Here is a 21,019-nt window from a genome sequence, read left to right as displayed (position 1 = left end):
ATAATTTAATTGAAAAGCAGGTCAAACATAAACTGTTTAACAATATGAAATCAACATTAATTAAATGTTAAATAGATTTAATCGACGTAATTGACAAAAACCCATGTATTCAATGCATATACTTTTTTGCCTTGCGGGTGCTGAATATTTTATGTATGTTTTTATATATATTTTTTGCTGTTTATTTTGATGTGTACTCAACGCCGCTGCTGACAGCTTATTAAGCTAGTTGAATTTGCTGGCAGAATTATTATTATCTGCTCCGAAATCAGCAACACCACACATCATAGAAAATTTGTACACACACATGTAGGTCGCGCTCACCTTTTGGTTTGTTATCGCATCAAATAAATATCAACAAAACAAAAACAAGAAACAAAAATAAAGTGTATTAAACCGGTTGCGCTGGCATTCAAGTATTTAGACGTTAATGGTATTTGGCTAAAGTTGGTAGACGCAACCGCACGCAAAATTAAAAGCGCAATAAAAATAAAAATGGCCGAGTTAAGGAAATCTGAAAAAATTGGCATTGTGGGCAGGTGAGACAGACAGACAAACAGATCCTTTGGATATAGTCGAAAGTTGAATATGCACTCATTTTTAGTGGCCTCATTGGACGCTCTTGGTCCATGCTGTTCGCTTCGGTGGGTTATCAGGTAATGCTGTACGATATAAAGCCGGAGCAGGTGCAGGGGGCTTTGAAGGCTACACAAACGGAGCTGCTGGAGCTGGAGACAAAAGGTTTGCTGCGTGGCAAGCTGAATGCAACGCAACAGTTCAGCTGCATGAGCGGCACGAATGATATCAAGCAGCTGGCCAAGGACGCTATTTTCATACAGGAATGCATACCAGAGAATTTGGTGTGGAAACAGGAGCTTTTTAAGCAGCTGGATGCTGTGGTTGAAAGTCACACCATTCTCTCCAGCTCCACGAGCACTTTTCTACCCTCGCTATTTACAGCGGAGCTAAAGCATAAACATAATGTAAGTCGCTGAATCTTCAAGTTGGGCGTAGCGATGATGACTATATAAGTTCATATATGTATATTTATAGACTATTGTCTCGCATCCCGTCAATCCGCCATACTATGTGCCGCTGGTGGAAGTAGTGCCCGCGCCCTGGACGAAGCCCGAGGTAGTGCAAAGGACACGCGCCTTAATGGACGAGATTGGGCAGAAACCAGTGACGCTATCGCGTGAAATTGAAGGCTTTGCCTTGAATCGCATACAGTATGCGATTCTAAATGAGACCTGGCGACTGGTTGAGTCCGGCATACTTGATGTTAAGGACATTGACAGCGTTATGAGTGATGGTCTAGGCATGCGCTATGCGTTCCTCGGTCCGCTAGAAACAGCGCATTTGAACGCAGAGGGCATGGCCAACTATTTTGAGCGCTACTCAAAGACCATACATGCGGTCAGCGAGACCATGGGACCCACGCCTAAAATGGAAGGATCTACAGCTGCAGATATCTCCAAGCAGCTGAATGAAATGGTGCCGCTGGACAAGCTTGTGGAGCGACGTGCCTATAGAGATAACTGCTTGACACATTTGAGCATACTTAAGAATAAGCTAAACAAGAAGGATTAAGCTTAACGCTAAGACTTGAAGTTCAAACATTTTGGCAATTTTTAGCAAGCATTTGTCCATAGTACATGTATTGTTAACATATGTATATCGTTATATTCTAAAAGGTTAAACTATAGTATACATTTCCATTTCGAGGCAGTTAAAGAGTACATAAAGTAGAGTAACAAGTAAAATAAGCAGGAAACATAAAAAAATATTCAATTATCACATAAAAAGTTAAATTCTAACTAGCTGCTAGACTTCTTCAAATAATTGCCAGCGCGCACAGTGGGCGTGGCAACGCAAGAGTTGTTTGCATAGCTGTTCACTGGCTTAAGCGAGCGTCGCTGTTGTGCGCGCATTTGAGGCATGGGCGTGCTGGTTGCAAAGAGCTTGCCAGTGATCTTTGATCTGGATGGCATCGGTGTATCTGGTATGTTACAACGCGCCGCTGCTGTTTCAGTGGGCGATGCAAGTGAGGATTTGACAATGGGCACTACACGTTTCACCGGTATGGCCTCGGTGATAATTGAAGCTCTGCTGCGCAAACGACTCTGCTCAAAACGCTTCGCACTTGGCTGCTGCGTAGCACTGCTGCCTATGGAGAACGAGTTGCGACGCTGCCGAAAAGCAGCCATGGTATTAGATTTGTCGTGCACAATGGATAGCTCCCTTAGCGCAGCAGATTCTCTGGCATGTGCCTCGTTGGCAGCCTGTTTGGCATCCTTGGCCTTGGCCTTGGCCTTGTCGTGTATGGAGAGCGATGAGGACCTGCGACGCATGCTGCTGGCACTTTCGCTTAACTCCTTTGCTTTTGAAGGATGTACCATGCAGCTGGGCAGTGCATTTGCGCCTGTCGAGTTGACTACCAGTATAACCGTCGGCTTGTTCTCATTGTTCTCCGTCGCATGCTCATGACCACCGGTAAGCCTGGCTAGATTGTGACGCTCGATCAGCTCATTGATTTGTAGGGCCAAGTTATCATTTGCCAACTCGGTGACAAAAGCATCCGATTTGCTTGGCTTAATGGGGCTTATAGGCTTGTCTTGTACCACAGGCTCAGTGTCATAGGTTGCCGAAGAGCATGTCATCAAATCTGGCTGCTTATCCACTTTGCTGTGCGGCGGTGGCAGCAGCAACTGACTATCAACGTCAGCTGTCTTGGACTATAGCAAAGCATATTTAAAATTTAATAAACACGAATCTAACAAATATTACCTTCTGCTCCAGCTCCAGATCAAATGTAGCTTGGCGTGTATATATATGCGGCAAGTCCTTGGTGAGCGACTGTTGGTGCTGCTGTTGTTGTGGTTGCTCATCTATAGCTGTGGCCACAGCCACTATAATACGCTCAAACAGTTGTCGCTTTCTGTGGTCCACATGCTCATTAACCAATTCTCTTAGTTGCTCCAATAGTCCAGGAATATCGTTTGCCAAAGGCTTAAGCACTTCTTTTTCTTCAGGCGTGTTGTGGAGCTCTGTAGGTGACGATGTCGTGGGCGTGTCCAGCATAGCTATGCGCAGCTGTTTTAAGCGTTCCTCAAACTCCTTGTTGGAGCACGTGTCATCACTTAAGGGCGATACATTGGGCGCAGAATTAGGAGTTATGGGACTAGCTTCATCCTCTTGAAATTTTACTGGCGACTCGGCCGCAAGCATTTGCAAGTTCTCGCACATTTTAAATATTTTTGAAGAATGATGCGGCGGCGTATCTAGGCTAGTTGATCTTGATGCACTGAGCTTGAACATTTGCTTTTGCAAGCTCTGCTGACGAAAGGGCTCTCTGCCGATGCTTACAACAGGGGACGGACTTAAGCCATTAATATCCTCTGGCGGTGTTTCGTTCATAAGTTGTTGGTCTGCATATTTTAGCATATTGTCATTATAATGCTGGCCCTGCAAAAAAAAAAAAAAAATGCAAATATACAATGGCAACTTTGTACGTGTGTGTGCGTGTGTATATGTATGTCATGTAAGCTAACCTTGATACAGGCTTCTTTTGCGACTGAATCGAAAGGATCGTAGGGTCCCTTGAAGCAAGTGGATTCCACAATCATGGACTCGTTTTCCTCAAGCACTGTGTCCTCTTTAGCTGGCTCATCCCAGCTGCCTAGGTCAATTAAATTACCAGTATCACACATATTTCAGACAATTCAATAGCAACAGCATAAAATTTGGCTCCAACTGGAAATGTTCAAGTTAATTTTCTAATTTTGACAATCACATGTCTACGTGATGCGAGTTGAGCGCCAATAACAAAATTGTATCGATAGTAAGCATTAGAAAGAAACAGCAATTCTTTTCGCAACATGCCGCACTCTTTGCACAACCAGAGCTAAGCCGGTTGACATTGTGTTAATTGTAAAATTCAATTGCTTTTTTACACAATTGGTGTTCAAAACTATTAATGCTAAGCTAACACAAAAAATTGCCATAAGTTTCATAAACTATATAAGCTTGCTAATTATAGTGCCGAAACCGATTAATCTTATGTACTACACTGTCATCCATAGCGCGATTAGAAGCCATTGAAAAAAAAAAAGAATTAAATAAACACAATGACTAATTAATTATAAAACTAAGCTAATTGTGTTGGACGTTAACAAGTACGAGCCTAAGTTCTTAACTAATTATTTATGTGTATAACAGCTTTTATTTTCAAGGTGTTCTAGTATGCTGTACGAGAACTGAGCTTAAATAGCAACACGGAAGACAATTTTGCTAAATTTGTTGCTGAACTTAAATTGATTTGCCTTTGCCAAAAGCAAAAAATGAAGCTGCCTACCTGTGCCTGGTTATTGCTATTATGCGCCATATGTGGAACAAGCGCACAGCTAAAGTTGGATGAATTCGACTTACAAAATCAGCTGCCGGATGAGATCCTAAAAACCAATTTTAGCTACAATGATTTAAAGGAAATGTTTCGCAACAAATGCATAGAAGTTTCCGGCGAGGAACGTGGACCAAGCGCTTATGCTGATATAGAAAGCGGCTTTGTGGTGCTCAGTGAGTGCATAAATAATATTGTTAATTATACAAAAATGCAACAGGAAATACAGGAGGCGCGACCACGCGGTGAATTGGATGTGGTCTTCAATAAGTACTGCAAGCAACGTTCAAATGCCACTGACTGCTTTGATACGTTTACGGCTAAACTGCTGCCTTGTCTGGATAAGGAGGAACAGGAAAGTCAGACTGTATTAAAGCGCATTGTGCAGAGCCTATTGAATTTTATCTGCCACAAAGATGGTGATCAAATTGCCTTATTTATTGCTGAGGAAGGACCCGAGTGCCTTGAATCTCAGAAGGATAATATACAACAGTGCATCAACAGCACATTCTCATCTTACTTTAATAATGCTGAGCTGCAAAATAATATTAACAAAACCAAAACAATTCCCAAATTGGTTGTGGGCCAGAAACAGTGCAACGAAATCAAAACTTTGGAAAATTGCATTGTGCGACACTTGGAGCACTGTTCAAAGATAACACCAGCTAATCTCATAGAATCCATGTCCTATTTCATAAGAAATGAAACGCTTTGTCGTAACTATCAGGTATTAGCCCTAACCGATGCTAGCGCCGCCGCATCATCTCATCATTATACATTTGCCAGTCTTATGTTATTGTTGCTACTGCTCTGCAGCAAGCAGTTATTTAACTAACCTTTTTTTTGTATTGAAATCAATATCTCTCGCTATCTCTGTCTGCTTATATAAGTTTAAAATTTAAGAAACTGAGCTTATTTTATTCTGCGTGTCAAACATTACGTGTAGGCTCTAGACACGTAATTGATATACATATGTAGCTTTATAATTTTTGTTAGTGTGCACTTGGCAGCTTATAATTGCATGGTATTATATTTTATTGTATCTCACTATATGAAATCTCAGAACAAATATGCGAATTTAGTTAATTCATTATTTAGGGAGTTCAGGTAAAAAGTTTTTATTGCGGTATTTGTGGCTTTTCTAAAAAAAAAAAAAAAAGGTAGTGAACTTTTTAAGTAACTTGCATAATGGAAATAAAGCAATACAAAAAAAATAATACATTTGAATTTTTAATGCAAAGTCAGGCCGGCATATTTTAGTATATTTCATCGATAAATGCTAAAGCGCGGCTTTGTCATCGCTAATGCGCAGCTGACTTAGAGGCGCAAACAAGTGTTTTGTTTACAAAAAACTGTTTCAACATGATCTTAAAATAGAAAAATCAGTGCAGGCTAACTGTAGCAATGGATTACGACTACGCGCAGACTATGGAGGGCATGGATTGCTCTGCATTATCTCAGCAAATCACAATATTTAATATAGCATTGACGCTAATCGCGGCCTTGATGCGCTTCATCTCGATTGTTATGAACTGGTGCCTGGCCTATGAGTATTGGAGTACGTCCTCGTATGCATATTGCAACTGGACAATAGCATCCATATTAGTGCCCATGATATTAACATCTCTTATATACTCAAATGTGTAAGCATATATACACAAATTGATTGATTGATTGATTGATTGTATGTACATAATCTGTTTGTTTTCATTTTAGTTTACTAGCCACCAATTCAGGCAAAAAACCAGTCAAGTATGCTGACCACATTGGGAAAATTGTGCTCTCCTATCTATTTCGAGATAATTGCACACTAAATTGGGCTTTAAAATATTTGGATGCTAAAAAACGCAAGGATAAGCAGGCAGAGATTGAGTAAATACTATGCTCATGCATTTAAACTAATTTAACGTTTTATTCATACTATATTTTAGATGCTACCACAGGCATTTGAAGGAAGAATGTAATGTAGGTTTTGTAAGACTCTTTGATTCATTTTTAGAATCCGCACCACAAAAAATACTACAACTAGCTATACTATTGCGTTATATTAAGGTTCTATCCTGTAAGTAGCATATTAAACATTTTTCATATTTTGGCAATAACAATATTTATTTACAGTTATGCGTGCCTTGACATTTTTAGTGTATTTTACTAGCATTGCGTGGTGCTTGTTGGCCTATAATCGCTCAAATCGTTTGGTGCAATTAGACAAATATAATATAAGCACCAAGGGACTGATTGTGCAATTTTGGTTTCTACTCTGTCTAACTGGTGTGTTTTTATTTAATGCTACTATTAATAGCAGCCTTTTAAAGCATGTATTTTAAATTTATTTTTAGCTGCGCGCACAACACTTATTGCATTTATTACAAGTAAAATGCCATGTGAAACATTTGCATCCTGTTTAGTGCATATATTTTTATGCGGTACTCTTGTTTATATAGTAGATAAACCAAAATTGGCCAAATCTTATTTTTTGAATTATTTACTATGTTTGACTTTTGGCGTAGTATATTTGTTTATTTTCACACCTGTAAAAGATGCGCCAACAAAATATAAATATATAGTTTATTTTACATTCTGTATGCTACAAAATATTGTAATTTGTGTGCTATATATACCAATTTATATAGCTATAGGGATAAATATGTTGTATGTGCTGGGCATAGTGCTAATGATATATTATTATATGTACTGTCATCCGGGCATTATATCTGCTGTATATTAAATGATTTCTATAAGTTTAATTTATCAATTTATAATTTATATGTTTACATATGTTTTCAGTTTGCAAAACAAGCTCCTTTACAGCTTGTTTAAATTGTTTAGGGACCAATAATAGTTTATATCTTATATATATTTAAATTATACTATTTTCTTTTGCTATTCAAGTTTTGTGTTTTCTTTTCAAATCAATCGTTCAATTATAATATAATGGTTATTACTTAAACTTCTCATTTTTATCAAGAGAAAAACCAAAACCATTTCTTACAATTTATTTCCACAAAACAAAAAAAAACATCAACATTATGGTTTATTAAATTTCGAATTAAAGCCTAGCTTAAGCTTTGTGCCGTTTTCTCAATTCGTTAAGCTGGTCACACTGGAAATATATGGGCTTAGACTAGGTTAGGTGGCAGTGACTTACCAATAGTCGTAAATTAACTTTCACTTCAAAACTAAAACTAAAACAACGGTGCAAGTTTTACGCTTTGATTTAGAAAAAATATCTTGTGCAATTTAGAGTAATGTAAACGAAATAATTATGGCCACAAAATATGAGCGCATCATCAGCGATTGCAGAGCTAGAAATCTGCTTTGGGAAGACGCTGATTTTCCAGCCATACAATCATCTGTATTCTATTATCAAACGCCACCATTCACCTTTCAATGGAAACGCATTGCAGAGCTAAGCCACAACAACAACAACAACAACAACAGCAGCAGCAGCAACAACAACAACAATAGCAACAGTAGCAACAACAATAACAATGGCATACAGTCGAACATATCACCAACATTTCTGAATGAGAATGCTGAATTTGATGTCATACCTGGCAAGATGGGTGATCGCTGGCTGGTCTCCTGCCTGGGCGTGCTCTACTCGCTGCGCAATTTGTTTTATCGCGTAGTGCCAGCTGATCAGAGCCTGGAGAAATCTATGGGCATATATCGCTTTCGTTTGTGGTGGTGCGGCGAGTGGGTGGAGGTGCTTGTGGATGATCGTTTGCCTACAATAAATGGACGTTTGGCTTTCATGCAGCCGCAGGCATCGAATTGCTTCTGGGCGGCGCTGCTGGAGAAGGCCATAGCCAAGCTGCATGGCTCCTATGAGGCACTCAAGTATGGCACGCGCTCGGATGGACTGACTGATCTGCTGGGCGGCGTGGTCAAGTGTATGCCCATTGTAGCCGACAGCATAAGGCCACAAACGCTTAGGGATCATCTGGCCAGCACTTGCATAGTCACCTGCATAGCAGTAAAGGCGGCGCCAGTGCAGAAGAAGAATACCGTGGAGCGTTTATCCAATGGCATACTATTGAATTTGAATTACAGGTAAGCTGTGCACAATTTGTTGCTGTTGTCATTCGTTAACTTTTGCCTCTTGCAGACTCTCCGGCTTGGATAAGGTGGAAACGGTTATGGGCGATGCAGTGCAGCTGGTGCGCATTAAGGACACGTTCTCCGCCAAGCCGTTTGGTGAGAAAACGATGTTTATGGGGGATTGGTCGCCCACATCGAAGACTTGGGAGCGTGTCTCTGCTGCTGAGCGTGCTCGTCTATTGGCCCAGCTGGAATTGGGTGAATTTTGGATAACATTCTATGATTTTGTGCAGACATTTACCACACTGGAGGTGGTCTACTTAGACTCGGAGACGGCAAATGGTGAGCCTTTGCTTAAGGCGCGCGCATTGCATTGGAAAATGAAAATGTATCAGGGACATTGGAAGCGTGGCGTCACTGCAGGCGGTTGCCGCAATCACGAATCGTTTCACATTAATCCACAGCTGCTGGTCTCCATACAGGACAAACAGGATGTGGTTATAGCGCTGAATCAGCATACGGCCGTTGAGCCTAAGGTCATCGGCTTTACCATGTACTTATGGAATCGAGATTACAATTTGAACGAATGCCTGCAAAAGGATTTCTTCAAGAATCATGTTAGCTTTCTCAACTCGGACTATGGCAATACTCGGCATGTGAGCTATCAGACGCAGCTGGAGGCAGGTCACTATGTGCTCATGCCCACCACCTATGAGCCGGCGGAGGAGGCGCAGTTCACAGTGCGCATACTGGGCACAGGCAATTTTCGTCTGTCCTGCCTGGAGACGCAAACGATGATACTGCTCGATCCGTTTCCCTCGCTCAAAAGCGAGGACAATGTGCAGAAAATTAAGAGCGTCTGCCAGTACGAGCCCGTCTACATGCAGCTGGCGGATGAGAACAAGACGATCAATTGCTTTGAGCTGCACGAACTGCTCGAGGCCTGTCTGCCCAATGATTATATCAAGGGCTGTGCCAACATCGACATTTGCCGCCAGGTCATTGCGCTGCAGGACAAAAGCGGCAACGGTCGCATCACGTTCCAGCAGTTCAAGACGTTTATGGTGAACCTCAAGTCATGGCAAGGTGTCTTCAAAATGTACACGAAAGAGAAAGCGGGCATTCTACGTGCCGAGCGCTTGCGTGACGCACTCTACGACATTGGCTTCCAGCTGAGCACCGACATCATGAATTGTCTCATTCAGCGCTACATACGCAAGGACGGGACACTACGGCTGAGCGACTTTGTATCCGCCGTAATGCATCTGACTACGGCTTTCAATCAGTTTCATGCACGGAACTACAATCAGGTGAATGTCATCGAGGTTCATCTGCATGACTGGATCAAGAGCATACTTAGCTGCTAGGCAACGAGAAAAACAAAACCACTTTGTTTTTAATTATTTATTTATTAATTTTATGCGACTTAAAACTTTTTTTTTATTTCAATCATCCAACGCTAACTGTTGACAACTCAAAACAAACAAAAAATCGCTTTGTAAAATAAAAAATTTGATAAATTAATTGAGGAACATGTGTAGATGCAAAAGTTATTCTTTTAGTTTATTGTATTTGTAGCGGCGCTGTAAATGAATCGTTCATTGAATTAAGCTTGTATTAATTAATAAAAAAAAAGACAAATTGAATTGATACATTTTACAAATAATATATTTAGTGTTTTTTGTTCAATTCAATATGATTTACTGTTCATTACTTAACAATGAATTTCTTCATCTACAGCTGGCTGTTGTATTGTTAATAAGTTGAGCAATAACAAAAAAGTATTTATGTTTATATATTGCTTGCAAGTTAGTTACAGTAGACACTGCACTTGATGTTTTTTAGTTATTGCGTTTCTGCGACGTTTCCAACACTGGAGTTTTAAATATACCGCTAATTACGCTTAAGCCTAAAATGTCTTTTGAATTGGAGTATTCATATATAGTATGTATGCTTTAATTAATTGTTTGTTTTTATATTTTCGTTTCTCTGTTTCTTTGGACGTCACTAGCTCTCTGTTTTTCTCTCATTCTCTTTTTCCGGTTAAGCGTTTGCGCTTTGTTTGAATTTTGTGCTTTAGTATTCATATAATTATTATCAATATTATTATTGCTGCTGGCTTTGGAAATGATTGCGAGTGTAGCAAAGCTTATGTATTTAATAGTTGTTTACATAGATGTGCCATTGTGAGAAGAGGAAGCATCACTGATGCGTCTAGAGAGCGTTGTCTTGCGACTTATAGAGAGCGAGTTGTTAGCAGCTGAGGGCGCATTGGATATATCCTGTGCTGCGGAGCTGGATGTGGCCACTGGGCGCATGGTGCAAGGTGAGCGCTTGAGCGAGCCGGTAACCTCATGCGGCTCCTGATAGCCCGAGTCCATGTCATCGTGATAGGAATCCATCAGAGGTGTAGGATCCTCATAGTCGTAGTCAACAAAGCCATTGTTATCAAAGGACTACAAACAGAATAGCAAAAAATATAACAAAAGCTAGACTATTTGTTTTTTATGGCGACTACTGTACCTTGACAAAGGATTGCGTGGGCTTGGCATAGCCACGAAATACTTGAGTGTGCGCCTTGCTGCGATAATCTACGGACTCATAGTGTCCAGCATCCTGTGAGTTCTCAATGATGAAGTGACGTGTGCCATGTGGCGTCAGTGTGGCCCAAAGCAGACGACTATCGTTCACCAGTTGGCTTTGCAGCAAGTCGCGACTGTTGGCGGTGGCACAAGGATACAAAATTCCGCCCGAGGTAAACGCATTCGACTTGGTTGCCTCACCCAGCGCATTGATGGCCGTTTGCTTAATATTAGCATCGTGATAGCTGAAAAATGAGCTGCAAAAAAAACCGTTAATTTAAATATCTAATGCATGAAATGCATTTTTGTAACTTACTCTCTGCAGCGGATTACAATCAGGGCTAGAAAGCAGCCCAGCACGAATATGCCTATGCAGGAGGAGACAAAGAACCAAATATTCTCCAGACTTTTGGTATCGCTGCGCACCAGCTCCATTAACTCGTTGCCACTGTCATTATGCTGGCCACCCTGGCTGCACATAAAGGCCGCAAAACATGGCTGCGACTCATTCGAGGGCAAGAGTATATCGATGTGCTTGGGCTTCGAGATGAGAAACGAGGGCAGCGGCGGCGGCGGCATTGATAGTATAAAATCTGGTGGCGGACCTGCTAACTGGTCACAACTCCCAACGCAATTGCCCAATAACAAGTTCATATTCATGTCAAAGCTAAAAACAAAAACAATTTCTTTTCATAATTTGCTGTCTGCATTTTTATTTACTATGTGCATACCACATACATACATACATATGTATCCCATATACACAATCAATTGGCAAAAATACCTGTATATATGTATACACACATTCATATGCGCTAAAGACACGGCTGAATAACCATAACAAAACTTTTTTGGGGGTAGTTTTATTTTATTTTGTTTTATTTTAAAAGCACTGCACAAACTTTAAGTTAACAGACAGTGCATTAAACAATTATTATTTCATGCTAAGCATATTTAACATACGCTTCAAGTTTCTATACAATTTAATATTCATTTTGTCAATGGACTTGCACTCAAAATAGTTTTTATATAATTGCACCAGTTTCTAATCAATTAACTAGCCAAGCCATTTAGTATAGTATTAGAAAAAACATAAAATATAATTTTTTTCAAACCTTCAATTCAATAACGTCCAGTGCCAATGAAAATCTACCTTGAACTGAGTGTTAAAGGCAAACAAATCGCAAGATGTACAAATTCAAGTGCGCGCGCATCATCAAAAGAAAAAAAACAATATAGAAACTGGGTAACAAGTAACCCCTGCTTTTAACGCCTTTTAGCCACACCCAGCCAATATACACATAAATACATTTGGGGGCTTATATTGAATATGCATAATAACAAAGAGAAATTCCAAAGCTCCCGTAAATTCTAGAGCTCGCAACTTTAAATCGTATATACAATATTTTATTTTCGTAACATTTGTTTTACCAACAGGCACTTAAGTTAGCATTTTCATAATACAGCCGTTATAAAATACTAAAATACAAAAAAAAAAAACCAAGTGTTATATTTCTTTAATTAGTGTACTCAGTATATAGTATATAATATGTGCTCCATACCCATGTCATAAGCTAAATATTCTACATTTGTTTTATTTCTTATCACCATAGGTATACACTACGCCCACTATCAAAGCCAGCACAGTGAATCCTTGTGCGCCAATACGTGTGCGCATCATCAATTGGGACATTTTCCGATTGCCGGTGCGAAAATTATACAGTCCAGCTGTTAATGCAGCTGTCGTGGCCAGGCATCCTGTATATTGGACACACATAAAATATTATTTAGAAAGTGTAAATTGTTTACATAACACTCAAATACTAAAAGCGGGCATTCTGTTACTGACCAATCGGCACCAAAGGGTTCTCCTTGATTTTGCGCTCTAGCTTCTCTCTAGTGGTTTCTATTTCAACATGTGGTCCTAGATCTTGGCGCAGCTGAATCCAGTCCAAGTCGTCGCCGGATAAGGGCACTTGCTCTTTGTTTGCCATTGCAATAATATTTAAAAAACAGCTCTACAATTTAACTAAATGTCAGTTCCCAACGCCGACATCACTAACATTCAGACAAACAATCACACACACATACACCGTTACAACTACGCGTTAGAAACAGATGATTGACAGTGGAATTGAAACAGCAGTAGGGCTGCAATCTGACTAAAATTGTTAATAATAAGCATTTTTATCAAATGAAATAAGTCATAAGTCTTCCATAAAATTTATTTCATGACTTTCTGAGCATTTTGAGTCATGTTGAGCAGTAAACTTATTTATTTTGTTCATTGCTCATTTTATCGTAGACGGCCCTAGTTCAGCTACAGGGCTGTTTTTGTATTTATCACTCGATAATTTGTACTAATCGAGTACGATAATTCAGAATTTTATTTCAAAATAAAAACAAAACTTGTTTACAAATTCATGTAAACCAAAATATATTAGCATACATAAAATTATATACCTACAATGAATGCGGCATTTATATATAAACTTTTGTATATGAAATTCAAACAATTTTTAAAAATTTATTCATTAATACATATGTATATATATATATATATATATATCTTTGTATGTACATATACGCATATGTACATATTCACAAACATGCGTACCTTTAAAACACCCTTCTGATGATTAAATAAAATCGAAGAACATTTTTGTGCTGAGTAGTTCTGACCTCACTAACACGTTCACACTCAGTTGCATTATAAAATGGCTCTCTTTATGGATTGAGAGAGAGTTGGGAAGTACAGTCAGACGAGGAACGCAAAATGAAACATGTGTATGTAGGCAGGCATGTCGTTGTGTGTGTATATCAAATAAAATACAAGCATACATATGTATGTATGTATATACAATATACGTGCATGACTTTTTGCGCTTGTGTTAAAAGAGAGAAGAATATGTATTGCGTATGTGTGTTTGTTGGCATGGAATGGGGATGCTATACATGTGTATGTATACGCAAACTAGCATACATACATAAATAGCCATGTACATTGCTATGTGCATACATATGAACATGCGCTTTAACGTACATCGCTTACACAAATGTACATATTCTGCTATACGATGGTAAATCAATATGTTTGTATGTATGTATCTATATTTTTATGCATAACATACATACATACATAGGATTTATGGAAAGCTTGTAAGAAACGCTGTATGAATGTACGCTTGTATGAGCATAGTATGTACGTAAATACAAATGTACATAAGTATAAACATACATACATATGATTAAAACACTCCTACCAATAATGTATGATGTACATACGAAGCGTATAAAAGTAACAAGCCAAAAATTTCAAAAAGGCCTGTTTTCCTCCACCACGTGTATACACACATACATATACACATTCAACACTCATTGGACAGCAGCGGGAGAGAAAGTTTGCTCAGTAAACTGTACTCAGAGCACGCCGCTAGCGCACGTTCTCTCTCAGTCGCTTCATCTCGCTCTAACGCACACAATTGATTGGACACACTCGCTCAAGCAGAGATACACACACACAGCACACATGCACACAAAACACACACTTGCGCACTCAACGCATACAGAAGTCTGGCGCTAGCCAGGCTGGGCTATGAAGCAAAGTAAGGCAGAGACGGCTATTCAATTCAATAGCCTTTGCATTCGTTGTTGGTACTCTCTCTGTGTGTGTTTTCGAGCGGCGCGCGAACCTCATCTTTTCCGCATTGATACCAACAAAAACACATTTATTGCAATAAAGCTGCGTTTGGTGGCGTCGTTTGTTTATTTTTTACTAACTAAAAACAAACGGGGCAACAACAAGAAGCTCTCAAGCTCCATACAAACTCGCGTTACGTTACAGCGTTTTACGTTGCGTTGCGCTGTTACGTTGATACTCGCCGTAAGCTAAAGAATCGGTAACAAAAAAAAATTTAATTAAAAAAGAAGAAAAGATTTTTCAATAAATTTAACGTGTGGCGTCTGACAAACGGCTCCCACGATTTGCTCCTTCTCCCACTATAACAATTACATTCATATGTGTGTGTGTGTATATATATGTGCATATGTACAATAATCAATACAACGTACATACATACATAGAATAAACGACGAATGCTAGTTGGAACTGGCTTTCAACTTATTTTAGCCAAGAAATTATCGTAGTGTGTGTGTGAAGTGCATAAGAAGAATAAGTAGCAGCCGCAAAGGACATTGCTACAAACATTTATTAAAAAACATACATTTATCCAACGGGGACTCCTACGTACAGGAATCGGCCGGAACTATGGAACATTTCCATCAAATACAGGTAAGCTGCTTAACTGCGCACAATTACACACAGAAAACATGCATACATACAAACATTTGTATATATGTATGTGCATACAAACATACATTCTGTACATTAAACAACATGTAGTGTTATTAACTAAAAGACTTTTCCCGCCAACAACAAATTAAATTTGCAAAGCGAACAAGCACACACACACACACACACACACATGCATATAGTATACATAAGTCGCATACATACAAACACAAAATGAGACGCCTGAGAGCGTATGGAAATTTTATAATGTCTCACTGTACATTACTATCTGTATATGCATGTGAAATTTGCACAAAATGCATACAAAATTATACAAAATGTTCATTTAAAGTAGACGCTATGTTCATCCAACATGAACTACATACATAGTAATATTTTATTTTGCGTGCCGCGCATCTATGGCCGCCGCCATTTTTTTATTTAATTTTATTTTGATACTTGTTTTGCGCTGACATACATACAAATGTAAGTATGTATGTATGTAAGTTCAAATGTATGCAAGTTTTTAACAACGTACATGCAAATCTAGCTAATTTTTAGTTTATTTAGAACGTAGCCAAAAATTGCACATTCATAGATACATCTGTATCTGTACAAATGTACATCCATGTATCAAACGTATAAAATTGGAAGCGACATGTGCCTTGATATTTGCGAAATACAAATAAACATGTATTGTATAGAAGCATACATACGTAGTATGTATGAAAATACACATGCATACACACACACATTATGTATGTACATACAAAACGTATGTATGCACATACAAGCTTGCGTAATCTGAAATTGACTGTAGCATACATACAAATGTATGTATGAAATATATGTACATTACAAATACATTCACGTGCAGATGTACGTGTGCACAGTCTCGTGTGAATTCTCTGTCTTTTGTAGAATTGTGTGCCTCTTATGAGCAGACAACTATGTATATATATATGCATATGTATATATAAATATATATATGTATGTATGTATGTGTGTGTATTCGTGCATACAGTCATGCGTACATGTATAGGTGCATACAACTCGAAATGCTTCGACGCACTTCGCTCTTATTGCTTTTATTTAAGATGTTCGTATCTTTTGCAAAATCTAACACATTAAATGTGCTTACATATATATGTATGTATGTACATACCAATTATTCTTATTAAACAAACATGCATCTATCTGTACAAACACATACATATGTATCTGTACATACACATGTAAATATGTTTGCGTCTGCTGTTTCGCCAGTATTGCCTTCCCTTTCTTTTTTTTTTGTGGCTTTGTGTATGTATGTATGTAAGACAAAACACCCCTGGCTTGTAGAATAAAAGACATAAAGAAAAAAAACGAGAGTCGATAAACTGGTTCATGAACTAAAGTGAACCTGCTCTTTTATGGTAAAGCGTGACTTTTTGTTATCCATTTTCAATTGTTTGATTTTGAATAGACGAACAGCTGATTTGGCTGTGATTTGTATGATTTGTTTTCGTTTTTTCTTTTTTATATGACGCATGCATATGTACTTAGATATGTATCCATGTACACACAGCTAGACATATGTATGTATGCTTAAATATGCGTAACAACTTGTTTACATTCGCTTATGCAAAAACAAACGGCGTGCTTTGTGAATGTTTGGATTATGAACGAATGAAATTGAATGGAACATTGAACATTGGAACAACGTTAGCATGACAAGCTTATTAATTTTATGGCGTGCATGTGTGTGTATGCTCATACATATGCATGTGTGTGTGTGAGGAGCGTAAGCGCGATCGGTTTTTGGCGCCAAGCGAGCCAAGTAGTACAGCAGAGATCTGAAGCTGGCATATGGCCTTCTGAGAGATGAATGCACATTTTGAATGTATGAAATAGCTACTTGTTGAATTACTAATGTACACATGTTTGTATGTATATATATATATATTAATTAAGTTAAATATGTAATTGAGTGTTGTGTTTAGTGAGATGTCAGTGCACAGCAACAACACTGAAATTTAGACGATTGTTGTTGTGTGTTTGCATCTCACTGAGAATTTGTCAGACACTAACACATGCTCACTTACACTCCCCCTAATTACCTAATCACTTATACTCGTACACATACATAAACACACAATCATAACCACCACAACAACAAATTATTGATCAGCAAACAATTCAACAATATCAGCAGCAACTGGCTGCGCAGCAACAACAACAAGCGGCGGTGCAACAACAGCAATTGCAACAACACCAAGTGGTTGTGCAGCAAAATCAACAACAGGCACATCAAAATAGCTCCAATACCACCGCTGGCGTGGGCACCCAACAGCTATTCACATATAAAATGGCAAGCAGTTTCCCCAATCCAGCCACAACAATGGCCCAAGTGGTTGCCACCTCGAATGCGGCCACAACCGGCTACGATTATCGTTTAAATATGGCGCAAGCCGCTGCTGCTGCAGCGGTGCCCGGATCACAGTGGTGGTACTCGGCTGCCAATCAGGGTCAGGTGGATGCCAACACAGCCGCACAGCTGCAACAGCAGCAGCAACAACAGCAGCAGCAACAGCAGCAACAACAGCAGCAGCAGCAGCAACAACAACAGCAGCAACAGCAACAGATGCAACAACAGCAGCAGCAACAGAACGTTATCAACTCGGCAGGCGTAAGTGTGACAATAACAATAATTTATAATGCTCCAACAAGTTATAAACTAATTTATAAATGTTAATTTAGAGCCCCATGGTCCGAGGTGGCAAAGCTGATGCAAAGCCCAGAGGCCGCATGACCGCCTATGCCTACTTTGTACAAACTTGCAGAGAGGAGCACAAAAAGAAGCATCCCGACGAGACCGTCATATTTGCAGAATTTTCACGGAAATGTGCTGAGAGATGGAAGGTGAGAGCACTCAGCTTAAAATCTGCAGCTGTGAACAGACACAATATATATTTGTTCCGAATTTTAGACCATGGTCGACAAGGAGAAGAAGCGTTTCCATGAGATGGCTGAAAAAGACAAGCAGCGATATGAAACGGAAATGCAAAACTATGTGCCGCCCAAGGGCACAGTTGTGGGCCGTGGCAAGAAGAGAAAACAAATCAAGGACCCGAATGCGCCAAAACGTTCATTGTGAGTTCGTAGCAAACAATCTGATCTTCTCTCTAATGCAAACACTAAACACACTGTGAACACATTTGGAAATGATCATTACCCAAATAATTAATTTATGTATGTCGATCTTTCTTTTGTAGGTCTGCGTTCTTTTGGTTCTGCAATGATGAAAGAAATAAGGTCAAGGCTCTGAATCCGGAATTTGGTGTTGGCGATATTGCCAAAGAGCTGGGACGCAAATGGTCCGATGTGGATCCCGAGGTCAAGCAAAAGTACGAATCGATGGCCGAGCGAGACAAGGCACGATATGAGCGGGTATGTTTAATATTTAATAGTGTGATTGCCCGCCCCAAATAGTATAAAACTTATATTTTATATTTGACTTTCTTAGGAAATGACCGAGTATAAGACAAGCGGGAAAATTGCCATGTCAGCACCCTCAATGCAGGCCTCAATCCAGGCGCAGGCTCAAGCTGTGCAGAAAGCCGCGTTACTTGCAGCCGCTGCGCAGCAACAACAGCATCAGCTGGATGAGCAGCATGACGATGACGATGGTGATGGCGATGATGATGAGAATCAATAGATCTAGCAGTAAAATTAAATACTCTTCACTATTTATACACACTAAATCCGTTGGTCATCACGAACAAGGAAACATAGAAGCAGCGGATCGCGGATCTATTCTCAGGTCTCGGCCGTTGTGTGTTGAACATATATAAATATATACACTTGAGTATATATTTATGTATACAATTATATATATAATTATATATGCATATAGTTTGTGTATACATATATAAAGCATAATAATAATATTAGTTTTTTTTTTTATTAAATATTAAGTAATCAAATTTCCATGAATTACTGATAAAGGAAAAAATCACAAAGAATCCTTTTATAAGTTTTAGTTTCTAAGCGCATAATATATAAGTATGGTTAGATTAAAATGACATTAATCTGTCTACAAATCTGATTTTTGTGCTTCAATCGATAAGTTCTCTCCTAACGAATTATTTTACATAGTACACACACACACATATACAGCAGCAGCAGTTTAGCAGTTTATTCATGATTACCACTAAAATTCAAAAACACAACCCATACATACATACTTACATATGTATATACATACATACAAACAAACTTACAGTGTATATGTACGTAGAAACATATTGGTACACACAAACACACACACAAATACGATACTTTGACCCATTATTAAAGTTAGATGTTTCCCCAATAATGAAACTATGAAAGAAAGAAAAATAACTAATACGTTTACTCATTTGAGCTGCAAACTACTCTCAATGAAACGTGATAATTTGAAATACTTAACTCAGTGGCGGGTGATATCTCTCTACATACATACATACATACATACATATTTATGTAATATAATGCATATGTATATATAATTATATATGTATGTATTTATCATATACATATGCAAATCGATACTAAAATGAACTAAACATAATGAATACACGATCAGCATTTAAAGAGACGAGAAACAAAAAGAAAAGAAAAATCATTTAACATTATCACAACATATATAAAATATAAATTATTATATATACTCTCATTGTGCCCATCGGAAACTAAGACGACTCTCAAAAATAACCAATTGAATGCTCTCCCCAGAGCGTAAGCAACCCAAGCGATGCTCTTTTCGAACAGTGCGCACGCTCTGCCTCTCTCTCTCTCTCTCTCTTTCTCTCTCTAGCATAAGCTTGAATCACGCACTTGTTGCGCTCTCAATCTTGTGCATGTGTGAGTGGAGTTTGTGTGAATGCCAAAAGTGTCTCTACGGTTGCTTATGCTCTGCTCCATTGTCTTTTAAGGTCTTTTGTATGTCATTCCCAGTACAGTTTGAATTTGCTGTGTAAATAATGAAATGAATATAATTGGATTTTTAGATTTCCGATAGCCGCGGATTGAACTATTAGAATAAAATATGAATATATACATACATATATAATAACAATATATATATATATATATAAATATATACAAACACTCACACACAATAAATTGAGCAGTAATATATGTTCTACGCTGTAGGCTGTTAAACATATTTTGAGCAAACTTTCGTATGCATTATATGTGAAAACAATAACGGACGGACACGCCAGTTGTCTTGGCAATTGTACATACATATTGAAGTATTATTTAAACCATTAGCTTATAAACTTAAGCGACAAGCAAAAGCAACAACATGTACACTAGAAAGTATTTACAAGCGTTGCAAAGGATCAGATAAGTCCTTTCACGCAGGCTAATTACACATTACTCAGTTACACACATATGTATATGTATATATATGTATATATGATTAGGAAAACAAAAACAATCTTAGTTTTTTTTTTTTTTTTTTTGATGATTATTAACTTCGATATGTGGCAGCTTGAGGTCGAGCGAAATTTGTTTGAATTGTCAAATCAACATATGGACTTCCTTAAAAAAAAAGTGTGAAACAAAAAAGAGAAAAGAAAAAAACAAATAACAATTATAATAACTCGTATGTATAGACTAGTGCGTACATATTCATAGAAATTATATGACGTGACTCAAGCATACATCATAAAAAGA

General features: G+C 38.5%; 8 protein-coding genes across 10 annotated transcripts; 5 read left to right on the top strand and 3 right to left on the bottom strand.

Moving 5' to 3' along the window:
- Positions 1-412: 412 nt before the first annotated feature.
- On the top strand, positions 413-1,792 carry LOC108607149 (lambda-crystallin homolog). The gene is made up of 3 exons (XM_017997793.2): positions 413-539; positions 605-983; positions 1,054-1,792. The coding sequence occupies exons 1-3, from the start codon at positions 496-498 to the stop codon at positions 1,588-1,590; spliced, it is 960 nt and encodes a 319-aa protein (XP_017853282.1). The 5' UTR covers positions 413-495; the 3' UTR covers positions 1,591-1,792.
- A 6-nt stretch (positions 1,793-1,798) lies between these two features.
- On the bottom strand, positions 1,799-3,789 carry LOC108607148. Its single transcript, XM_017997792.1, has 3 exons — positions 3,552-3,789; positions 2,788-3,465; positions 1,799-2,735 (listed from the first exon to the last, which is right to left on the bottom strand). Exons 1-3 carry the CDS (start codon positions 3,708-3,710, stop codon positions 1,818-1,820), a joined length of 1,755 nt encoding a protein of 584 aa, XP_017853281.1. The 5' UTR covers positions 3,711-3,789; the 3' UTR covers positions 1,799-1,817.
- A 286-nt stretch (positions 3,790-4,075) lies between these two features.
- On the top strand, positions 4,076-5,613 carry LOC108605519 (27 kDa glycoprotein). The gene is made up of 2 exons (XM_017995268.1): positions 4,076-4,175; positions 4,233-5,613. The coding sequence occupies exon 2, from the start codon at positions 4,341-4,343 to the stop codon at positions 5,232-5,234; it is 894 nt and encodes a 297-aa protein (XP_017850757.1). The 5' UTR covers positions 4,076-4,175; positions 4,233-4,340; the 3' UTR covers positions 5,235-5,613.
- Positions 5,614-5,682: 69 nt separating this feature from the next.
- On the top strand, positions 5,683-7,127 carry LOC108604927 (XK-related protein 6). Its single transcript, XM_017994497.1, has 5 exons — positions 5,683-6,042; positions 6,116-6,271; positions 6,331-6,461; positions 6,518-6,670; positions 6,739-7,127. The coding sequence occupies exons 1-5, from the start codon at positions 5,804-5,806 to the stop codon at positions 7,125-7,127; spliced, it is 1,068 nt and encodes a 355-aa protein (XP_017849986.1). The 5' UTR covers positions 5,683-5,803.
- A 414-nt stretch (positions 7,128-7,541) lies between these two features.
- Positions 7,542-10,060, top strand: LOC108607002 (calpain-C). The gene is made up of 2 exons (XM_017997580.1): positions 7,542-8,455; positions 8,511-10,060. The coding sequence occupies exons 1-2, from the start codon at positions 7,665-7,667 to the stop codon at positions 9,808-9,810; spliced, it is 2,091 nt and encodes a 696-aa protein (XP_017853069.1). The 5' UTR covers positions 7,542-7,664; the 3' UTR covers positions 9,811-10,060.
- A 71-nt stretch (positions 10,061-10,131) lies between these two features.
- On the bottom strand, positions 10,132-12,334 carry LOC108607003. Its single transcript, XM_017997581.2, has 4 exons — positions 12,141-12,334; positions 11,342-11,692; positions 10,967-11,282; positions 10,132-10,899 (listed from the first exon to the last, which is right to left on the bottom strand). The coding sequence occupies exons 2-4, from the start codon at positions 11,683-11,685 to the stop codon at positions 10,612-10,614; spliced, it is 948 nt and encodes a 315-aa protein (XP_017853070.1). The 5' UTR covers positions 11,686-11,692; positions 12,141-12,334; the 3' UTR covers positions 10,132-10,611.
- Positions 12,335-12,523: 189 nt separating this feature from the next.
- LOC108607005 (HIG1 domain family member 2A, mitochondrial) lies at positions 12,524-13,166 on the bottom strand. The gene is made up of 2 exons (XM_017997582.1): positions 12,875-13,166; positions 12,524-12,783 (listed from the first exon to the last, which is right to left on the bottom strand). Exons 1-2 carry the CDS (start codon positions 13,017-13,019, stop codon positions 12,620-12,622), a joined length of 309 nt encoding a protein of 102 aa, XP_017853071.1. The 5' UTR covers positions 13,020-13,166; the 3' UTR covers positions 12,524-12,619.
- A 1,489-nt stretch (positions 13,167-14,655) lies between these two features.
- On the top strand, positions 14,656-19,167 carry LOC108605547 (high mobility group protein DSP1). Of its 3 annotated transcripts, none has more exons than XM_017995308.1 (6): positions 14,656-15,316; positions 17,511-17,984; positions 18,056-18,217; positions 18,285-18,448; positions 18,571-18,745; positions 18,822-19,167. In XM_017995308.1, exons 1-6 carry the CDS (start codon positions 15,293-15,295, stop codon positions 19,011-19,013), a joined length of 1,191 nt encoding a protein of 396 aa, XP_017850797.1. In that variant the 5' UTR covers positions 14,656-15,292; the 3' UTR covers positions 19,014-19,167. The 3 variants fall into 3 exon arrangements, with proteins under 3 accessions (XP_017850797.1, XP_017850796.1, XP_017850794.1); XM_017995307.1 differs by having other exon boundaries at positions 17,508-17,984; XM_017995305.1 differs by having other exon boundaries at positions 17,487-17,984.
- Positions 19,168-21,019: the final 1,852 nt, after the last annotated feature.

The sequence above is a fragment of the Drosophila busckii genome, chromosome X (assembly GCF_011750605.1).
Source record: "Drosophila busckii strain San Diego stock center, stock number 13000-0081.31 chromosome X, ASM1175060v1, whole genome shotgun sequence".
In the NCBI taxonomy this organism is placed as follows: Eukaryota; Metazoa; Arthropoda; class Insecta; order Diptera; family Drosophilidae; genus Drosophila; species Drosophila busckii.
This window is presented reverse-complemented; position numbering and strand designations above follow the sequence as displayed.